Below are 22,212 nucleotides of genomic sequence, written 5' to 3'. Positions count from 1 at the left end.
AATGGGCGCCGCGGTGAGCGGGCGCCGCGCGATTGGCCGGGACTCGGAGCCGGGCGGGGAGCGGGACCAATCAGGGGCTCCAGGAGGCGGTGGGCGGCTCCAGCGGCGGCGCCGGGCGGGCTCAGCGGGGCCGGGTGGCGGCTCCGCGGGGCGCAGCGGGGACACGCAGCGGCCTGACAGGGCGCACCGAGCCGCCGCCGCGGCGCTCGGCTGTGGTTTGGTTTGGTGTTTTGTGTTCACGGCACCGACCCCGACGAACGGTGACCACCCCCGCCGCTCGCTCCCGCGGGCGGCCCGTGCGTCGGACGTTAAGGGGACGGAGGGGGCCTGGCCCCAGCGCGCCCACCCGCCGGGGGAGCCTCGCCGCTCCGGGGAGAGCAGGCGCAGTCACGAACGGGAGGGTACGCGCTGGGAAAGCGAAGTACGGCGGGAGGGCACCGCCGCCCCCCCCATCCCCCCTGTTCCTCCTTCCCAGAGCTGCTCCAGGCTTACACAGAGCCGCTTTACTCGGAAATCCACGTTACGATGTTGTTAGGCGGGCAGGATGGAGGCTGGGGCGGGCACGGGGCGGCAGCGACACAAGGTGTGAATGTCCCCGCGCCGCCCCCACCCCCCGCGCTGCTGTGCTGGGTCCGGCCTCGTACCAAACCTCTCGTGTCCCCTGACAGGTTTCTTCTGGTTCGCTGCAAGACTCCGGTTACATTCCTCATATGCTCCCTGTCGCACCTATTGCAATTTGATGTAGGCTGCGCACACTTCGCAAAATCTTCCACTTTTTCCCGGCTGCAAAGCTAAAAAGAATTACGTTGCAAACTTCCAAGTCGTGTGAGCTGCTGAAACACACGGACGTTTTTTTTAATGGAGTACTTTGTCGCGACGGAGGGAAGACACAGTCACTCAATATGAGTGATCAGCAGACTTCATTTATTGTCTCTTACAGTCACCTTTTATGCCTTGTTATAATTAGCTCATACATATTACAAAGGTTAAGCTCATTATTGGTTAGTTGCCTAAATACCAAGTCCACCCGTTTCTCTTCTGTAGTTATCTGTTCCCACCTGCAACATTCTTTTCCCACCGAAATCTTCCTGTTATTGTGTAACAAGAACAGCCAAAGACAGTGTATTTTTGCTTTACTTCAGATAAGCTGAGAGCGATGTGCATTTTTGTCCAGCCAGCTGGACTACGTCTATGAGACCTTTTTCAGCTAGCCAGTTATCCACAGTACTTATGCATATATCCTAATGTTTCAGATGTTTAGAGGCATATTTGATAATTAAGGAACCGTTATTTTCAATGTCCTGAGCCATACAGGCATTGCGAGTCTCACTGAGCAGCCCCCCCCCCCCCCCCCCCCCCCGCCTTTTTAAGTTGTACTTGGGTCAGCTGGAGTTTTTGCAGGGTATTGAAATACCAGGTTGCACTTTGGTCATGCTGTGTCATGCATGGGGTCTGTACCATCCACTGAATACCAGCTTTTTCCTTTGGCTCCCTCTTTACCTTACTGATTGTGATCTGACTAAATATGCTGTAATATAATGGCATTTTAACTGACAAACACTTTTTAAAAACTTTTCTGCTTGGAAACGCGCACGGTACGCTGCAAATGTAGTTCAGTGTTAGTGATGAACATACAACTTCTATAACTGGGCAGAACAAATGACTAATCAAAAAAGCACTTTAAGATGTTTGAAAGTTTATTCATAGTAGAAATTTCAATTTCTTTTGAAGACTACAAAACCTGCCATTAGACAGGAGTACAAGCAATGATATCTTTCCAGAACTGTTCATCGTTACATCTGGAACAGTTCTAATTACACATTAATAGCATGATTGGAACATTTCCTAGATCAGACTTTGAATAAAACGATCATTTAAAGTATTCAGTACAATTTTTCTTTTTCTAAACTAGCATTTCAGTTCTATGACAGCAGTGCCAAGCATCTAACAGATGCCGTTGTAATGGTCTAGAACCAGGTACGATACCACCGATTTCCTGGAACAGTACCTTAGACTCACTTACATGCCATGCTGAGAAAACTAGTATAAAGTATGATTGTATAGAATTGTAGAAAAATATTTTATCTGTGATTTTGTCATTTTTTAAAAACGTTTTAAGTAGATTTCCCCCCCTGCCCCAACTAGGTTGCAAAATAATTACATCCCTCATAAGTACACCTTCCCTTTGATTAGGTCAAGAGTATCAAGATAAAGCTAATCATTTACATCATTTTCATAAGTGAAAATTCATCTATTAACCATTGCTGCTTACTAAGGACCAGCATACTTTGAATCCTTTCCTTCCAATAATAGAAAAGCACAGCTTTAGTTGGTACACAACATTTACAAAAGCAAAACACACACAAAAAAATCCCAGACACGTAAATCTATTTTCTTAGGCCCTTGACTCTTTAGAAAAAAGTTTTAAATATTCTCTTGAAAAACTCCTTCTAAGTTTCAATACAATGTTATAGTGATTATGAATAAGGAACTTTGCCCTTACTGGATATAGATGGCATTTAACGAGTATCGCAACTACACTCTTCCCTTTGTTCTCTCATGCTCTCACACACAGTAAGTGGTAATTTCACACTGAAAAAAATAAACCATGACCTCCATATAGAAAATTCACCTGTATCTGCAGTTCTCCTTTTTCATCCTCTATGACTCTGTATGCTAGAGTTGCTTGCTGTGCTTTGCAGAACGAGAAGCAGTCCAGCAATGAAATTACATGATGTGTCATGCATACTCACATTCTAACAGAAAGATGCTGAGATTCAAAGAAGCATTATGTGGATTTCTTTATAGCTTCTAAAAACCACAGCTACAAAAACATAAATGTGAAAGTTGTGAACATGGATCCAAAACAGGAGGTAAGGTATGTAAACCCATGTAAGTTTAGCCTGTAACATACACCTCCTGAACAGGGGGGGCCTTTACACCTTGGTTTAGAAAGGAACTTAAAAATACAGTGGATCTAGACTTCAACACATTTGAGTCTGCATGTGCTAAATGGCCCTGTTTTAATAGCATTTAAAATGTTCATCCTACGCTGCTGTACATGTGACGTAGTAGCAACATCTGTAAAGTCTAGACTAAATTAACAGCTTACTTGAGAGTGCAGATACATAAAATGTAGGAGTGAACTTTGCTTTACTATTTGGCTAATGACCAGTGAGCTTGAGGGCCACAAAACATGGCTAAGCTAAGACTACTGAAAAGTACTTTTTATTATTTTAACAGGGATATCGCCAACAGCGAGGCAGCTTAACACTTCCTCCTTTTGGTCTCCTCGCCAGGTACCTGTGTCTACACGCTTGAGAACACAGGAGAAATTCCTTCCTGAAATGAAATGCTATTACTGACACACTAGCAAGTACTGCTATCCCATTATTTCAACACTATCAGTTTTAAATCTTGTTTGTTGATTAGATATGACAATCTTCTGATTAACACACTTAAAAGCCACTCCAGCAGGTAGATTTTGGTAAGCCTGACTTACACTGACTCACAGGGCTGAAAATACATTTTCTGAAAGGTAAGGTTTTACTCAATTCCTCTGGAACTGCAGACACTGTCAAAGAAAAATTAAAATAGCCTTTTTGTGCCTCTACTTAAAGATGTTTGCTGAAGGAAGGGTAGATGCATCTGTACAGCTAAAGGGAACATCAATGCTAGAGCACCAAGTAAGGGAAAAATGCTAACTGCTTGAAAGAGCTGTGCATTCAAATTTCTAAGATGTATGGCAGTTTAAAAATCCCTGTTCATTAAACCAATTCTGTAACAATTATATGATGGATTAAATATTTAACTGATTTTTAAGGGCAACAGAAGCGTGATCCTTTGCAAGTTTAACAAAGGAAGCCACCCAAGGAACTCTGAAAAATTTGGGGCAGAAGGAACGCTCTCACATGCACTTACAGCAAATTTGCAGTGTCATAAAGATGATTCTCCCTTTCACAAACCACTGATGATTTTAGGGAAACTAGCAAATTAATCACCGCAAAAGAAATTTAATACCATTAGATCAAGAAAATATCTTCTTATGCAAAACATAAAATTGCACCTTTTAGTTTTTAAATTGTATTGTTCACATAGAGCTGTTCACCCAGCCAATAGCCATTTTCATATCTGGAATGAGCTGATGTAGCATATAATTTCGGTGGAGTGGGACACTCACTGAATCCAAACACATTCCAGTCCACTTCCTCATGTGGACAATTTGATGTTTCAAGATTAGCCATCAAGATGTGCCTGTAATTACTTAAGACACCAAGAGGCCAAGAGTATTAAAAGTTTATATTGGTATTTAAAATGAGTCTTTCACCAGACTTGTTTCCATCTGGAGAAATGTGAGAAAACTCACTCTGAACAGCTTCATCTTACCTGACTGAGAAAGTATTATTTTCATGGTAAATTATGACCCTGTTCTAACCCCTGACAGGTCTGGATGACTCTTATCTCATTTTGCTTTGGACGTCAGTTAAAGTTATCAGAAAGTAACTGACAGAACATTAGATCCATCAGTTTTGTAACCACAATGAAAGCAGTTTAAACCTACTTTTTGCAGGCTGCTGCTTATTAGTGGCCAATATGTTTTGCTTTATCTTCAATGTTGCCTTTCTTCTATAATGCCAACAATTCACTGAACAAATCCTTTACAGCTTAAACAAAAGTCACAGAATAGAGATAAAATATTAACAATGGATTATAAGAATAAACAATATAGCAATGTCCTCTATTAGAAAGTATTTAGCAATGATTCCTGAGTCCAGAGATTAAATGGGAGAGAAAAAAAAGGGCGTGGCAGGGGAACAAGAGTGAGATACGGGGCAAGTTATCTTTTCTCTGGGTTATATTACCCAGTATGGTGAGAGATCCACTGTTTAAATTTTGAATACTATAAACAGTATCCTGATTTTCATAACATGACATGCAGCGTCAAAAACATGGAAATGTAGAAAAGACATAGGCAAGGAGAAATACATAGTCATAGTATTACATTCAATAGCTGTTTAACAGTCAGGCTTCTTTTAGAGCTGTCCAACAATATCAATTAATCCAGGTGAACTGTTTAATCAGACTTAATTGTCAGAATGATTAATAATATCTAAGTAAAACAAGGCGTGTATACATTAAAGAAAACAGCACAGAAATGTACTGCTTGTGAACTGTTTACAAAAACGTACAAAATGTTGGATGGCACAAAGTATATAGTGCTAATATAAACAGATTGTTTAAGCTAAGTGCTTAACGTAAACTGTCCATCTCTACCTGTAACAAAGAATATTTTAGGGGGACAAAAAATATTCCTTATAAAAATAATGCTATGTGGTGCAGAGTGCTTTATTCAGTGTATTTTTGACAGAGGTGGCATTCGTAACTCTTCTGGTTTATTCAATCGCGAACATGATCATTTTCATTGTGTTTCCACTTGTCACTCCATTTGAAGCTCCAGTAAGATCAGTAACTTGCCGTCAACAGTTTAAAGCGAGAATAGATGAAAGCAGTAGCAGCAGCAGGAGCAGCAGCATTATAGGTACCAGCTGGGACAGAGTGTGCTTGCAGGTATCTGTCAGATATGTGCTACCTGTCGCCATGATTTGTGCTATCATCTTATGCCATGGTACCAAATACCTGGTTGAGGTCACTTCACAGGGCTGTTGAGGTAATTTTTTTTATACCTCTCCTCTGAGCAAGAGTAGAACGGCCGACTGGCTCCAAAACTGGTGACTGATTACGATTCAAAGCAGAGTAAGTAGCTGCCATTGCACCCTGTGGGGCAGAGGGGAAAAAAAAACCCAAGAAGAGCATGTTGTGACTGATGCACACGCTAGAGATCACACAGCGCTAAGCGCCAGAGATTGTGAACGACTTTTAGCTTCCAGTCTACTTTCATCTACAAAACAGAAACATAACACTGCATTACTCAAACACCAGCAGTGTCAGGAGTGAGCGATTTTTAGAGTAACAAATAGTTTTCAGATGAATCTAAAGCAATTTTACCTTGCTTAAAAAGCCAAACCCAGAAGGTGTAAGATAGATTGCTAAATTAAGTTCTCTCTCCATATGTTGTGAGTTAGTTGGGGAATGAAATCCCATCAGTAGGCTGTCTCTGTTTATCACTTATATAACCATTTCTGTTTTCAACAAAACATTTTAAAATTGCCCACATTATTCAGCACATGGAGATTAAAAAAAAAAAAAAGTTAGGAAGTTGTGAGCTGTGGGATTAGAACTTCCCCCTCTTTCTACTTGTGTTTTTGAATGCTAGAAATTTCTAATAGCTGACTCAGAGTATTAATTATATGCTTCAGATCCCTTTTATGTTGCACAACAGACATTCTTGGATGTAGGACTGAAGGCAGGGTGGATTACAGAGAAGTAGAGTTCAATTATTTTTGATTTCTCTCTGCTTGTTCAAAGTGAAAAAGTTTATCAAGGTCAAAACCAGACTGTGTTTCAAACAGTGCAGAACAGTACAATACCATATTAATTAACACTGCCTTTCTTACTTCTTTTAAACTTACACTGTGATCATGAATATACTATTTTCTTTTAGTCATAGACAATTAACCTCCTCTGAAACTGTAAAATTAGCCAAACTAATTTTCAGCTCCCCTATAGTCACCTGACAACATTTTTCAGTATCAGAAAAATGATTTCTTCTATACTGGTTTCTTAAGGCAGTTAAGCCTCTCGGTGTAAGTCAGTCCACTAAACTTCAAACCTAATAAAATAGAAGTATTTTTCAAATGTATTAAATTTATTCTCCATGAGTGGGTTCTTCTGAAATCCTGTTACATATTACAAGTTCACTTTATAGCTTAGGGAAGCTCCCAGTCACAACAACTTTTAAATAGTATTTAGAGGAAACACATGCTACCATAACTTCTTTTTTAAAAAAACCTTTTGTTTACACTGATTTTGGCTAAACAGCAAGCTGAACAAAGACCTGCTTACCTTCACTAAGTGGGGAGCATCCTGCCTGTTCAGCTGGTATTGAGGCAACTGGTCACAGTGAACTATCCAGGGGTGACTAAGAACTTGGGCTGCAGTCAACCTTTGATGGGGGTCAACATGAAGCATTTTTGAAACAAGGTCCTGTCAATAATATACAAAGAGTCAATACAGATAGCAGTAAAACTTCAGCTTTAAAATGGATTATAGTTCAAAACTGCAGATTTTAGCAGTATAAAAATATGTTCATAATGTCAGTTTGAAACAGCTGAAAAGCTACCCAGCAATGCTAACACAGATGTTTGATAACAGAACAGGTAGGTATCCAATTAAGTGAGGTGAAATACAGAAACATAAAAAATATGCATGTTGGGCTAGAGTAGAGGCCCCACTATGCCAATATTTTACAATGACAAATAGCAGATATGTAGGAAATGAGTACTGGAAAAGGAACAATTAAGAAAACAGAAATGACCCTTCCCTTTGCATGACTTCCTCGGGTCTAAATCTTTCAGCAATTGTGCAAGCTGAAGGCCGAATTTTAGTTCTCGCGCTGGCCATGTACGTACCCTTAGTGTTCTTTACTTCATCCCCTCTGAACTCATTTTGCTGCTTATAATTTTGTTTCCCTCCCCTTCTCAAACACCTTTCACTGTTGTTTCACAATTAAGTTGTGAACCACATGAATAGATGTTTGGTTTTTAACTTCTGCAGAATATATTAATTGAAGGATTCCTGATTTTACTAATAAAATTGTCATATGAGGAAAAAAAGGAATTAGTCTTTCCTCCTTTGTACCATCAGTGAAATGGTACCTTTCATCTGTCACGTCAGACAACTCTGCTGAGATGAAACACGATATTCTATTTACTGTCCTTACAGCGAAGCGGCTCTTGACATCCGATCAGATTTTCACCTTTGTTCTAGTACACCCTTTTCTACCACCCTTTCTATTCTATATTATCTTTTTCAAATTATGCTAGCAAGAACTGCATACACCAAAATGTTGAAAACAAATTTATACAGCAGCATATTTTATACATGACTTCAGATGACAGTCAGTAAAGGTAAAACCCAAATAACATTTCTACATTAGCCGTTACCTGCGGAGAAACATATTTAGTTGACTACAACTAGATTTAAGGTAAGTTACCTGAGCAATACTGGACATTTTCATATAAAACATTCTTTGTTTTGTAATTCAAATTCAGAATTTGAATATAAAGATGTTACTAAAAAGGAATCAAAGTTTTTTTCATAACTAATAGGCTTTTGATTCATAGTAGTCTCCCAAATACAACTGAACAGAATAGCACTGAAGGAAAAAAAAAGCTGATGATACCACATTAGTGTAAACATGTTATTCTAACAGGTTGATTTGCCAATCAAATGAACAATGTGATTTGTGGGAAAATGGATGAGTTATGAGAACAGCACATTAAAAAGCACATCACAAATCAATTGGCAAGAAAAGCACACGTAAATGATTTTTTGGGAAAACAGCACTTCACTGTAGCTGCACAGAAGAAGCATAAAGGGTACTGCACACTCAAGTTTGGAGTCTATTTGCTGTAAAAAATGTACTTTTCAAACAACAAAAAAAGCGTGTAAAATTTTTACTTTGTACAAATGCAGTAAAAAAAGTATACTACTTCAGTGGTTTTTTGTTTCTTAAGTGATACAATACCCTTAAGGCCCAAAAGCTCTTAAAGTCCTTAGAAGAATAAACTGCTTAAATCCTAATGAAAGAGTATGAGATACACTGTCTTTGGGTCAGTTCTTCAGAGTTACCCAACAGAAAAATGTGAAAAACTTTTTTTTTTTAGCCTGAATCAGTGGAGCATATGGTAATTAGGATATCCTAATAGTCTAAATCAGGATAACGAAAATATCTCTATCATTTTTGGATGTCATGCTTCCACATGAAGTTTTATTACAGCATTTCTCATCATGGATGACCGTGCATGTGTGTGAATACTGATAAAATACACTATATTTCCAAGGATAGTTATTAACTACTACAGTATAATGCACAGCTAATTTTTCTTCCTACATGCAAGTGGCTGTTGAAATGTGGAAAGATCCTAAATGGGAAACAAACTTCTAGGCACATAAAGGATCAGATCAGTACTTTAAAGTAACAGTGAGCGGAACTTACCAAATGATATACAATATAACATATACATTATAAGCAACATGTTACATTGCAATCCATTTCTTATCCTCCAAAGGACAAAGCAAATATACTTGCCTTAGCTGTATCTGAAACGGTATTCCAATAACCACCGCTGAGAGAGAACTTTCCACTACCTATTCGGGCCAAAATCTCCTCTGGGGTATCATCAGGACCATTTGCAAAAGGAGTGTAGCTATTTGACCAAACAATTTCAATGTTAATAACTTCCATAACCTGGACCTCAACAGTTATTATAAATCTGATTGCAATATCTAGCAAGTTCAAAATAATTATAAGCAACAGATAGTCAAAAAGTTGTAAAAAGAAATTATTCCTAACACATGCGTGGCACTGACTACAGATCTGTTATTACTGTATGTATTCCCTCTATATCAGGTCTGAAAACCAGATTTTTCCTACAGCAGTCGAAGTACTGGTGGTTCCCAACTTACACAAAGTATTCCTTAAGCCTTTGTATTTTATTGAAGTTATAAAACAAGCTGTTGTAAAATTAAATGTGAAGGCTTTATGGTGAATCTGAAAAAGAAGAAATGCTCTTTTGATACTAGAAGAAGGTGCAGCAATTTTCGTTGCTTCAGTTTAAGAATTCTTGCTGCTACCAAATATCCACCAAAAAAAAATATTAAGAATGAAATATGTTTATCATTTATTTTAAAATGCCAAAGTGGCAATCTGAATAATGCAGCACAAAAAGATAATCTATTTGGCAGGTGAAATAGCAACTATATTTTGAACTTGCAGAACTATAGCTGAATTTATTATTCATCATCTTTTATACAATTAATTTATGTTGCAAATATAAATGCATTTTTATTGCACTTATTATATACTAACTGCATGACTTCAAACTATCCACTGGCTGAATTTTGCACACAATCATGCTTCAATGCATTGCAATTATATTTGCAACATGTATGTCCTGCAGCATACATGCTGCTTAATCAGCTAGTTTTCACATTTCAATTCTTACTCCTAAATCACCGTAAAGCAGAAATTAAACACCTAAAATAGAGGGGACATAAGAAACCAAGAATTTTTCACATCAGTCCTTGCAAACTTGGATTCTATTGAAGACAAACCATATTCTAGCCCCACTGAAGCCAAAGCAGAGCCTCATCAGCGCCTCCATAAAAACATCTTCAACAGTGGGCCTATCTTTATTATTTTGTTTATATTGGCTTGCTATTCTACAAAGCAAACTAAAATTACTCTTACCCAGTAAGCATCGTATAAAGTAGAACACCAAGGCTCCATATGTCACATGCAGCATCATAACCTTGTCTCTTTAAAACCTGGGGGAAACAAATATTTTTTCTGCAAAAAAAATACGCTTAGAAATGCTTTGATTACACCACAAAAATAGAGAGGTCTCAAATTTTTAGTGCATACAAAGTGATTTCACTTGTTACACAAGAATGAAACAAATAACTAGCAAAAAAATCCCATCAGAATAAATCAAGGTATATAAGCTATCCTGGTATTTACCTCTGGTGCAACAAAATTTGCTGTGTAACACGGAGTCATCAGAAGACCATTTTCTGCTCGCAGTTGTTTTGCAAAGCCAAAATCACAAATTCGAATTGATTCTGGATTACCAGATTCATCAACATAAAGAATATTGCTGGGCTTCAGGTCTCTATGAACAACCTAAAAATTTAAACCAAAACACAAAATACAGTAAGCTAAATATATGAGAAGCTTTATATTATAAAGCTTTCATATATATATATATATATTTATATATAAATTCTGCTACTAAATTTCAGATCTCCCATCAGCAATCAGTTTCCAGATTTCCAGCTTCTAACATCAGCTGCAGTATTCTGATGCTCAGTGGTGTCTATAGAGTACTACAATTCTGCTAAGAAACTCTAGCCATAAAGCCTGCTCCACACATCCCACTCCCCCCCACTTCGTTTGTACAGATGGTTCCAGTGTCTTGTTCCAACAGGCGTATATATCTATTTCCTATTTTAACATGGATACCTACAAGGCTCTGTAAATCAGAACCCTTTGGCTAGTAACACCTTTTTGAGTCATGGATGTCCCTAGGTGCTGATGGGCCACCATGCTAAGTAACCACAAATTAGTTAATGCTGGAGTAACCGTTTATATTCTGTTCTCTTCATTCAAATAATCTGAACTAACCTCAGTGCAAACATTTAAGGTCTGATTAAGGAGGAATTTTAATACAGTCCTGCCAAAAAATAACAAAATATCAGAGGTATTCTCCTAATGGACTGGCATACCAAAAAAAAGCCTGTACTGGTTCCCAAGTGGCTGTTTTGTAGGGGCTTCAGATGTAAAATGCTTGACAAAAACTGTAGAAGCTGCCAACGTTCAGGCAAAATGAATCTGATCTTACTTCAAGCTATGTTGTAACAAGCCTTAATAAAACCTGGAATGCACATGGACAGTCTTCGAAATCAGATTACCTGTTACATTTTCTTCACAAGACAAATTAGCCTAAAGCCTCTAGAGCCTTTGCTCTCTCTAAAGAAAAGGGTATATACTGCTGTAACACAGAAGAGTGGATCTAAATGTCTTCTGTTAAATATTTAAAGAGACCTGCTATGAAGGCCTTTATCCTCCTGATTGTCTTATGTATTTGATAAGTATTAAACATAGCTTTTCATAGTTAAATTTGAACGGAAGAGATTGTGGTGAAATATTTCAAGAAGGCAACCACATCAGAACAAGAAGATACCCCAAAACTCCTGCAAGCAAGTGATGTGCAGAATTAGAAGCTCTACGCACTCTCCCAAAAAGCGAGCAGCATTTCAGGAAGGCGAGTAATACAAGACCGAGCAGCAAAAGACTGCAGAGGTCTGCGGATTGTAGAGCCACTTAACACAGTAAGTGTATTTAGTACAGGCTTTTTCAGCATGCAAATATTTTTCAATTCCCAGAGTTAGCAAAACAAATACTTAAAACTCTGGAAAGAAGAACCTTGTAAGCTGAAATACACAAATGATATTAAAGAATATGAGTCGGAACAGTAGATGTTAAGGGGAACATCCTGGCTTCAGATGTCAGTTTCTGAGAGAACTGGCTCCCGACAGCCCTCATTTTTTAGTCTTTTGATAGATTAGAATTCTTTTTCTCTAAGTAATGTATGAAACAACCTTTACTGCTCCAAGAGCCAGAAGAAAAACCCCACAGTTTTATTCTATTTGATAGTGTGTTTTTTTTTAAAATAGATCTTGAAAGGGGTAGAAAGGAAAAGATGACGAATAGAAGCAGCCAAGAGCTGGGGATTTGGCAGACTGTTTCAAGAACAGTCTTGAGCTGTATTTTTTTTTTGGAAGAAGGGGAAGTGATTCTCAAGTGGGAGGAAGTGTAACAGTCCAGTTCAAATCCAAATGCCAGTTCCCAAGCAATCAGAATATTTATGTCAAAGGTCAGATAAAATACCTTCCTGTATTAAGCTGTTTTCCCAAAGGTGAATTTTAAAAAGATAGCAGATTGTTTTAGATTACACTGATATTTTACACAGAAATAACATTTTATTTTAGAGCAACAGAGGAGAACAAAACAATATGCAGGATCTTTCAGTTCTTTATTTCTCAGCATCATATTTTTGATTAGCAGTCTCAATCATCTACCAGCTTGCAGAATTATTCTGCTCCAGCATGACACGATACCTCTTGTTTATCCTTTTTATGATGTCTATTGTGTTGACCCTTACTTGTTTTATGCTAGCCTTAATACTTTTAGAATGGTTTGGGTGAGAATTGGAAGTATTGCTTTACCCTGAAGAGAAGGATTTCATTCCTTGCATATCTAATTTTTCAACTCAAAAGTATCCTATGAATTTCTACGAGGAAACTCCTTCTGGGAGAGGTTGTGGAGACTACACACAGATTGAGTCTGTCAAACCAGTTATTACCTAATACCATATTCATATGAGCTCCTCCAGTGTCCGAAGGAGCTACAAAAGTAAAATCCACCAAAGACAAGAACTCTTCCAGACAAAAACTAGACTGTTGAAGTGCTCACTATTTACATATATGCCCATCTTTCCTGGTGAAGCATACTTAACACAAGACGACTCAAAAATTTCCAAAAGTAAAGGTTCCAAACACTGTGTGATCTAATGCAAGTTAAAATGCCAATACTTACAGACATCTACGGTAAAGAAACACAAGGCCCCTAAAATCCCTTAACTGAAGCAAGGATACTGGGCCTTTTTATGGCCCCATGTGGTAAGAGTGAACCAAGTTATGATTTGTGATATTCTATTCTTTATATTTCCACACAGAATGTATTGAGTTTTTTTCATAATTCCCATGGATGCTGCTGGCCAAGGATTCTAGTCCTGTGCACACAGGCTCAAAAAAACCCACACACGTAAGCAAGTGACTGAAGAAAATGATGAATCACAGAATAAGATACACCAGATAACTTTGATCATAATTTTTCTGAAATAGCAGCTCCCAAAAATGGCAATGCGTAAGGAATTGTTATTTGTTTCTTAAGATAATTTGAGTGCTCTATGTTCCAAAGCATCTTTTCTTGGGTAACAATATTAGGTGTTAGCAGCGTGACTTTTTCCTTGCACCCTTACTTTCTGCTTTTTCTCAAAGCACCCTTTTTCTTGTTTACTTAAAAATGCAACATGACTTGTCATTCTTGCCATGCAACTGTCACGCTGGCCTTGTCTATCTTTGAACTGCTTCCTTTGTCTCCAAATTTGCGCTAATTCTCTTTCTCCTAACAGTCCACTACAACTTCCTGACCCTATGATGCAGAGGTTACAAGTCATACATCATGCTCTTTAAAACCAAAAAGTGGAAGAAGTTTTAAGTGTGGTAGGTGGAAAATAAACTTCCAAGGTCTGTCACAGGATGGGATTGGAATTACAACTTCTTGACTTACTTCCTCTCAAATCCTCTCTATTAGTCATTATCTGCATGTTCCACAGAACTCCTGACAGACTGCATGAAGGACACCAGAAACATTTGCATCATCTCCATTATCTGGACATCCACACAGCTGATGAGGAGGAATGTTTTGATTGCAACACAAATTCCTGCTTCAATGAAATTATTCACAAAAAATTAACTACCACACAGAAGAACATATCAAGATATGAGTTTACACTTCCGAAAGAGAATGTTAACATCTATAAGCATTTTTTCTGAGATGAAAGCTTACCCCTTGTGCATGAAGATATTCAACTGTTTTTGTTATTGTGAACAGAACAGCACTAGCTTCTCGTTCTGAGAAAAATTTTTGCCTGAGAATTTTATCCAGAAGTTCTCCTCCTTTCATAAGTTCTGTTACTACGTATACATATTTTCCATCATCATACACCTGCAAAAAGTACATAAAGATGTAAACTTCAAAATATTTATTCTCTGCTGTCTTGCTTTGAAATGCAAAGAGGTAGTGCAGATGGGTCCATAAGATGTTTTCTTCAATTGTTTTTCCCATATTTCTCACCCCATACACTAACCAACATAGTTCATCTTCAGACATGAACACAAAACGTAGCACAGTAATGAAATAATATAAAAATACTGGCATGTATATGTTTAAAGACAAAAAAGGATGAATAACCTGCAGTTCCCCCCCCCCCCCCCCCCCAATTTTACTGAAACAAATTAAACTAGACATGGGAGAAATTAAGAAGTAGTAATAACGGAAACTAGTCTAATTAAGGCAAAACCAGAGCTAATTCTAGAAGCGATTACTGCACCAAATTACAAATATGAACAGAGATCATTCCAACTGAACAGTCAGAGAAAAAAAAAAACAAGGAAAAACCCCCTAAAATTCACCTCAAACAGCCTCTGGGAAACACCGAAGTTAATACATACAAAGCTGCTATGATAAAAGCCTACAACTTATACAGTACTCTGCACATAAAGCCCATAAAAAAGTCTAAAAGTTTTTAAAAATGCATATTTTAGCCTTTAGTTCTAGTTATAAAAATGGCTTAGTTTTTGCAAGGCTTCTTATCTTCCAGGCAATGATAGTTGAGAATTATGTATACCGTCACCAGGGGGCACTACAGACCGAACTAAACCGAAACACGTTTTAAGGTCTATTAAGCACTTAAATTTCAGTTGAACTTTCTTGGGAGCTTTAACTTAACCCAGAAAGTGGTTTCTGCTTTAACGAAACCTTTGACAGACTGTTCCCTATTTTTATTTCAGCCTTTGTTTTATGGTGATGTGGGAATCGTTCTCTTCAGTAATAAATGTGAAATAAAAACTAACTTGTGTTTAAGTAGAAATAATTGTCCAAGTTGTAGTAAAATGAAGTTAGGAATAGATATCAGGTAAATTAAAAAAAAGTTTTAATCCCAATTTCCTTGTCTTAAGCTACCCGGATAATACAAGCCACTAAAGTTCTAAGCTTCGAAATTTCTGTGCTTTTAACTATACTAAAAGGATTTATTTTCTCACCAAATTAAAAAAAAAAAAAAAGTGAGAGTGTTAAAGACAATTCTACAGCCTTTACAAGCTTATGATCTTAAGGAGAGGAAGACATGATGGGTTTATATGTTCTCATTTTCTCAGCAATTTTCCCCCCATGAAATATAAATTACTGATAATCTGAATGTACTTGTATTAAGACTTCAAATATTACACAGTATTAATAAGCAGAATTATCTAATTCTAGATAGTAAAACGGCATTTTAGATTGTTTTGTCCAATAGGCATGCTCCCTCTAACCCTGATAATAACATGAGGAAAATACTTATTTAACATGACAGAGCACACACATCTCAAATACTGCAGGGAGCATTCAAGCAAAATTTGCATTCGATTACTATTTTATGTGCTACCCCTTGCTGGTCCCATCTGCAAGCCAAAAAACTCCAACAGCCCCACCCCAACCAAACCATTCCCCTTGCACGAATTTCTCCAATGGTATCAGCAATTTAGTTTTTTGCACTAAATAAATACTACTGAAGTATTCTTCACAGTTAGGTGTACAGTATTGTGCTGAGATCATTAAGGTGATGTTGACACATGCCAGTAGCATGACATATGACATCATTCAGTATGTCTTCTCTACCAGGCAAACTGGAAGAAACTATAGTGAGAAACAGATGTAGGCAGATGAACAAAATATAATAAAATGGAGAAAAAGAACATTGTTTTTGTGAAGTAAGATTTCACATACATATTAGGAGTTTTTTTTTTAACTCATAAATGAGCACTTGGACAGGGAGACTGGATATACTGTATTCAAACGCTTCTGAAAAGCTTCTTTAGCCAATGCTTTAAATAACTCAAATAGGACAAAAGTTCTGTTATAGAACAGTAACTTAATAGGTAAAAAGGGTAAAATACTATAATGGTCTGGTACAGGAAGTTTCTAGGTAATGGTTTGTTGGAAGCTGTGTGCTTCCTCCATTCTTTCGCTGTTTCCTAGGCATCCACTAAGGGCCACTGTCAGAGGCAGGATACTGGATAAGAAGAACATCTGATTTAGTACAATATAGCTCCTTCTTTTGTTTATAAACTGTAACTGAAAAAGACCAGTGATAACAATTGGAAGAAAAAAACCCAGAGGACTGTACATTGCAGAAAGTTTGGTCTTTTGAATATCTATTGTAAATTACATAAAAAGGCTGAGTGAGAATGAAAATTTCCATCCTAAGCTAAAATTCAAATATTACTGCATGTATTCTTCAAATACAAGAAAAGAAAGAAATTGTTCCTGATAGAATAGTAATTCCCAAAGGCATGCACTTAAATGCCAAAACAGTTTATTTTGGCATTTCAAAAAAGAAACATTTAAATTTTGGTGTGAAACTGAATGAAAAATTGAGTCAAATCAACATTAAGTTTTATTTGTATAATAACTCATGGTGTTCTCGAGTTCAAGGCCTGAAGGCCAAGTACTCCTTATTCTGTCCTCTGAAAACTGTAATAGCACACCACTGTATTGTGGGATATGCAAGCAATCAGCCCCATGCATTTATATTAAGACAGTGAAAACTTAGAACAATGTTAAATTCTACAGTGGTGGATATTATATAAGTTTCTATTACATATGAATCCTTTACCTCGTTCCTACACTGGACATACTTCCATAAACTCTGCCTGGGGAACTGATCTGAAGTAGAAGTGATAATTACAGCCTACTGTTGTTCTTCCTCTGTGGACTTTTTTTTTTTTTTGTCTCCTTTTGCTGTTTGTGTATTAGTGTTGGTGTGTGAATGAAAGATGGCTCCTGCTAGAAGATGACCGATGATGATGAAGAATTCATCACAAAGTAAAACAATTCAGCATACATTGGTAACTTTTCAAGGCCGCCTGGATTTCTCTGCTCTCAATGTAAAATACTCATAATGCTGAAGTTCAGGTAAGTACTCACATTCCTGTTTGTCTTCATGCCTAAATAGCATATTTTCTATTATGAATTAAAGGAACACATAAAACTAGCATGCAGCACTAAAAGCAATATGAATGGTGATGCAGGTTCTGTGTTAGCACAATTGCTTTCAGGTAGCTTCATTGTCTAACTAAACAAGGCAGAAAAAACAGAAAGAGGGATTGTAATTATGGTATCTAGTTTGCAATAAGGTAAGCTCCATGGTGTGCTCCCTTGCATATCTGACCTGCTTTATTCTCCTAGGAAAGAACCAAACTACGTGACTTTGATAAAGTGAAGACAGATTATAGTAGGAGAAGCACTTCAGGCGGAGTACTTCAGTACTCATGTCCACAGTATTGACAAGCTTCTGTTTTAATGACTTCAAAACGTATGAAAACCTCCCTTCAGCTCAGCTTCCTGGAAATGGTTAGCTCTTTTGCTTGAGATTTGGTTTTGGGAACCAGAATACTTTCCTGCAGACTAAGTCATTAAGCATATGCCTTTTTAATTTTTAATCTTCTTTAATGCATAATCAAGGAGAGAAAGAATTTTTCTGTTAGATCATGAGAATCTACTGTTCACCATGAAAAACCTCTATTTTATAACTTACGATATTTTTTGCTTTTTATGGTCAAAGCATTTCCATGGTCCGAGCAAATAATAATAATAATAATAAAATAGCTAATCTTCCATAAAGACCAGGTAAAGATTCTAGGCAGAGAAAAAAGTGATGACCATGGATATGAAGAAATGCTGTCCACCACTGAGTAATACTCGTTACTGTCCATGAAAATTACTTTGGGTATTGTGCTAACAGTGAGTCCTCAGTTATACAATAACGTATTTTAAAATTGCTTTTGGCTGATGTAAACAGAAATAGATTTGAAGTTAACTAAGCAATCAAAAAACTTGTTTGTTCCTTTAAAAGTACAGCTAATGTTAAATGAATTAATTATTCCTGTACTAGGATTTATGAAGGATGATTTGACTGCTTAGGATTATGTTGTACCAAAATATAAGCATCTTAAAGAAGTGAAATGCAATTATAATACACTAAAGGATCTCTTTAACACACTACTTACATCTTTTAGGGTAATAATATTTGGATGCTGCCCATAGCGCAGTAAGATTTCAATCTCCTCTGTTGGATCTCTTTTACTCTTGTCAATAATCTATAACAGCAAATAGATACATAGGCATAATTCTTTTGGTGAATATTATATAGTGTAACATTTTGGTGTGCATATTAACAGAAACAGATAAGCAATATCTATTGTTGTTGGTAAAGGGCACGGATTATAACCAAAACAAAGTTTGTTAAATTAGAACAGCAAGGCAAAGCAAAAAAACGTTGGAACAACATGGTAAAATCTCTCAGTTGAAAACAATTTTGGAGGACAAGTGATCCCATCCCTCAGGCTGTGATAAATAACGTAAGGCTGTTTAGTAGATAAGGCTTCAGTCACGCATCATGTAATAACATTGTAAGTTCCTAATTTGACACGAGATACTGGTTTGATGACGCTAATGAACTGATTTTCACAAAGCTAATCTCAAACAAATATTAGTGCAGCAAAAGACAAAGCAGGAGAGCAAAGAAAAAAAAAGAAAGAAAAAGGAAAAAATTTGAGTTAATTCAGACAAGCATTCCATTATGAAAGTCATTTGAATCTCTGGAGGCTTGCTATCAGGCTCTGAAGTTCTCCCTGTGCAAACAAGCGAAATATTTTGTCCTACTTAAAAAATACTCTAATTCTTCTCCTTTTTTTCTCTCCTTCTAAACTGTAGAATTTCCTCTAATGTCTTCTCTGTCTCTGCCTTACCCCTTCTTCCTCTTGACATCCTTAAACCCTACTGCTACCAGCACCATCCTAACACATTGAACACTGATGATGTTATTCTTTCTTCATTATTCCTTGAGGAAAAAAAGCCACAACAGAGGCAACAGAAAAGTGAGGCAATCTTCACAATAAATATAACGGCTTAAAGAATTAATATCTATGCCAGTACTTTCTTCCAGTTTCAAGAAATTACTTCAAATTGCAAGCACATAATTCAAATCTGTTCCTAGTCAGAATCAGAACAAAGACAAGTATGTAAGTACCAAACTGAAATTGGAGGGTTTCCCAGTAGACAATCTGTGTGCAAGGACACAGCAAAACATACCTAATTAGTCTTTGAATTTTACATATTTAATTAGTAAACTGTTCAACAATTCAAAAAGAGAACTGCCTCACAGTACAGGATTTAAAACCCGCTGCCCCCCTCCCCCCAAGTCTGCTAATCCATACTTCTGCTTTCATAGTCACTATTCAGCCCCACAGTGTCATACAGAAAGACAAAAAACCTTAGCATTTCACTTCTGGGAACTCCACCGATTTCAGCTAACAATTTAATGCCTTCAAAGAAGTGCTAGAAAGCCCATCAGAATAACATAAAAACAACATTAGAAACCTTGTTAAAAACTAGCAAGCAAAGAGTTGAAGTTTATTCTGGAAGGTATAGCAGGCTTAAGCACTGTTATGAACTCCTAGCTGTCTGACAATTTATGAATTTACTCTGGAAGAAAAAAAGCCATATATGACTATGTTTAAATAAAAGTAATCAGTCACATTTTTAAAAAATGATGATGAGTCATGTAAGTTTCTCATAGTACATTTCTTTCTAGAAGCAGTCATGTAACTCCCAACAGTTTTACCACAATTACATAGGTGTTTCAAAGGCTGAAGATTGCTTTTCACCACCCAAACCAGCATACAGATAACAAAATCCATAGCAATGCTATATAAATAACTTCCAGTACATATTTGGTTGATTATTATAATTCACATTTACATCTAAAATCTTTTTATTAAAAAAAACACCTTAATTTTCTTTATGGCAAATAAATTAATGATGCCCCATATCTACCATGCTAAAACTTAGAAAACAGTGTGTTCTATAACCAAGTAATTACCTTTACAGCATACTCCATGTTTGAAGCTTTATGAATACATCTCTTGCAGATAGAGTAAGACCCAACTCCAATATCTTCCTTTACTTCATATCCGTCAGTAAACTGAATGCTGTTCCTGTGCAACTGCTACCAAAATAACATTATCAATTGATGACTATTCTAAATATATAACTGACCTTTATATTAAAAATGAGTTTTTGAATTCCTACTGATTTGCTTCACATTTTCAACTGATGGCTGTACTTGGTCAAAGCGGTCTAAATAGTCACTACCTTCCGTTTGATATTAGTACAAGATAAATTCTATATTAGAGACATCGTAAATAATGCACATTGTATCTCAGAAATGGAAAACACGATTTTTCTGGTCACTTACTGATTAATTTAAAGATAGAATCTCCAAAACAGGTAAGATCAGAAGGCCACATGACAAAATAATAACAAAATAATGGTAAAAAATCATCACTGTTTCTATTAGATGAATGCCAGCTGGAAAATTCAGACATACTGAATAGAATCAGATTAACTAGATAGAAATTGCATGGAATGGCAGTCAAAAATCCTTTCACAGAAATAAAAAGCTGAAAGAAGGACAAGTGTTCAGTCTTGTAACGGAAGGAAATGGTGTTCTAGTATAAGGAGTTTGTGCAAAGGATGCAAAGCATTTGCAGGAAAACATCTGGGTATCCTGGAGCACAGAAAAGAGGAAATCAGAGTGAGGAAGCGGTTGAGGGGCACAGAGGAAAAGCAGCAGAGAAGCAGACCTTTACAAGAGAAGGAAACCATATACAAAGACAAATAATTTCATCCACAAAAACTATGTGGGAAAGAAGGAGCACAGAAAAGCTTGCAGAAACTATTGGCAAGAAGACTTCATGACCAGAAGTCATTCTGATGTGTATACACCAAATCAGACAGCTTATTTAGAATAAAAAATGGTCTAAACCCCCTTGAAATGTAATGATTCATTACACATGAAGCAGGTAATGTATACAAATAAGTATAACTATCTAGACATAATGACAGGATTAAAGAAATAAGAGCTACTCATGATCTGAATAAATTGTTTTTTAAAAATTCTCAGACATTTGCAAAATATCCTACATATCATACAGCACACCTTTTTATTCTTGCCTATACACCAATAAGTTTTCGAGACAATTTAGATCACCAGTTCATTTTCACGACTCAGTCCTCCTTGGTAATTACAATAATTAAAAGCAGAAAGAGGAGGTAGAAATACAATTTTCGCAGGTGTCTTACAGTTTTTTTTCCTGTACATGCATCTGCTTTCTTCTTCCTGGCTGTAAACTCTCCAGTGCTGAAGTACGCTTTTTAGAATGACCTCAGCCTCGTAAGGAGGCAAGGCATGCCTCTCCCCTATCCTAGCATGAAGTCCACTTTTCTTGTCTCACACAAAACTGCACTTAACTGAAGGTTTGTTGTCCAAAAATCAGCAGTACTGGCAGTAACAAAGTATATAAGAATAGCAACTGCATTAGGCTACTAAAAGTGACAACCTCACATTTATTAATACAGGAGACTGTACTGGAGTCATTCTAATTCTGTCAGGAAGCCAAAGCTTGTGTGTGTGCTACAGCATTACCTTGTGTGATGCACTGAAATTAGTCACAAAATATCACAGATGAGCACATCAACTTAAAGTGGCTTGGGAGGGACAGCATATGTCCTGGGTCAGGGGTTCCAAAATGCATAGCAGTCCAAAACATCCAGATACAATTCACAATTGTACTCCAGTGCCT

At 37.1% G+C, this 22,212-nt stretch overlaps 1 protein-coding gene and 1 long non-coding RNA gene across 4 annotated transcripts in view; one reads left to right on the top strand and one right to left on the bottom strand.

Moving 5' to 3' along the window:
• The first annotated feature begins 6 nt into the window (after positions 1-6).
• Positions 7-2,609, top strand: LOC308059758. Its single transcript, XR_013926391.1, has 2 exons — positions 7-848; positions 1,212-2,609. It is a non-coding gene; the product is annotated as an uncharacterized lncRNA (long non-coding RNA).
• RPS6KA3 (ribosomal protein S6 kinase A3) overlaps positions 1,680-22,212 on the bottom strand; it is an 80,435-nt gene continuing 59,902 nt past the window's right edge. For 2 of the 3 annotated variants that reach the window (XM_080377576.1, XM_080377578.1), the window contains 8 exons: positions 20,451-20,576; positions 18,577-18,666; positions 14,315-14,473; positions 10,643-10,804; positions 10,373-10,449; positions 9,212-9,329; positions 6,964-7,104; positions 1,680-5,775 (listed from right to left, as the gene is read on the bottom strand). In XM_080377576.1, the coding sequence (XP_080233702.1) occupies positions 5,653-5,775; positions 6,964-7,104; positions 9,212-9,329; positions 10,373-10,449; positions 10,643-10,804; positions 14,315-14,473; positions 18,577-18,666; positions 20,451-20,576 (996 nt within the window). In that variant the 3' untranslated portion in view covers positions 1,680-5,652. The remainder of the gene's footprint in view (positions 5,776-6,963; positions 7,105-9,211; positions 9,330-10,372; positions 10,450-10,642; positions 10,805-14,314; positions 14,474-18,576; positions 18,667-20,450; positions 20,577-22,212) is intronic. The other variant, XM_080377577.1, reaches the window with a different exon arrangement.

The sequence above is a fragment of the Falco punctatus genome, assembly GCF_963210335.1.
Source record: "Falco punctatus genome assembly, chromosome: 2".
Taxonomy (NCBI): Eukaryota; Metazoa; Chordata; class Aves; order Falconiformes; family Falconidae; genus Falco; species Falco punctatus.
Note: the sequence above shows the minus strand (reverse complement) of the source record. Positions and strands in the feature narration are given on the sequence as shown.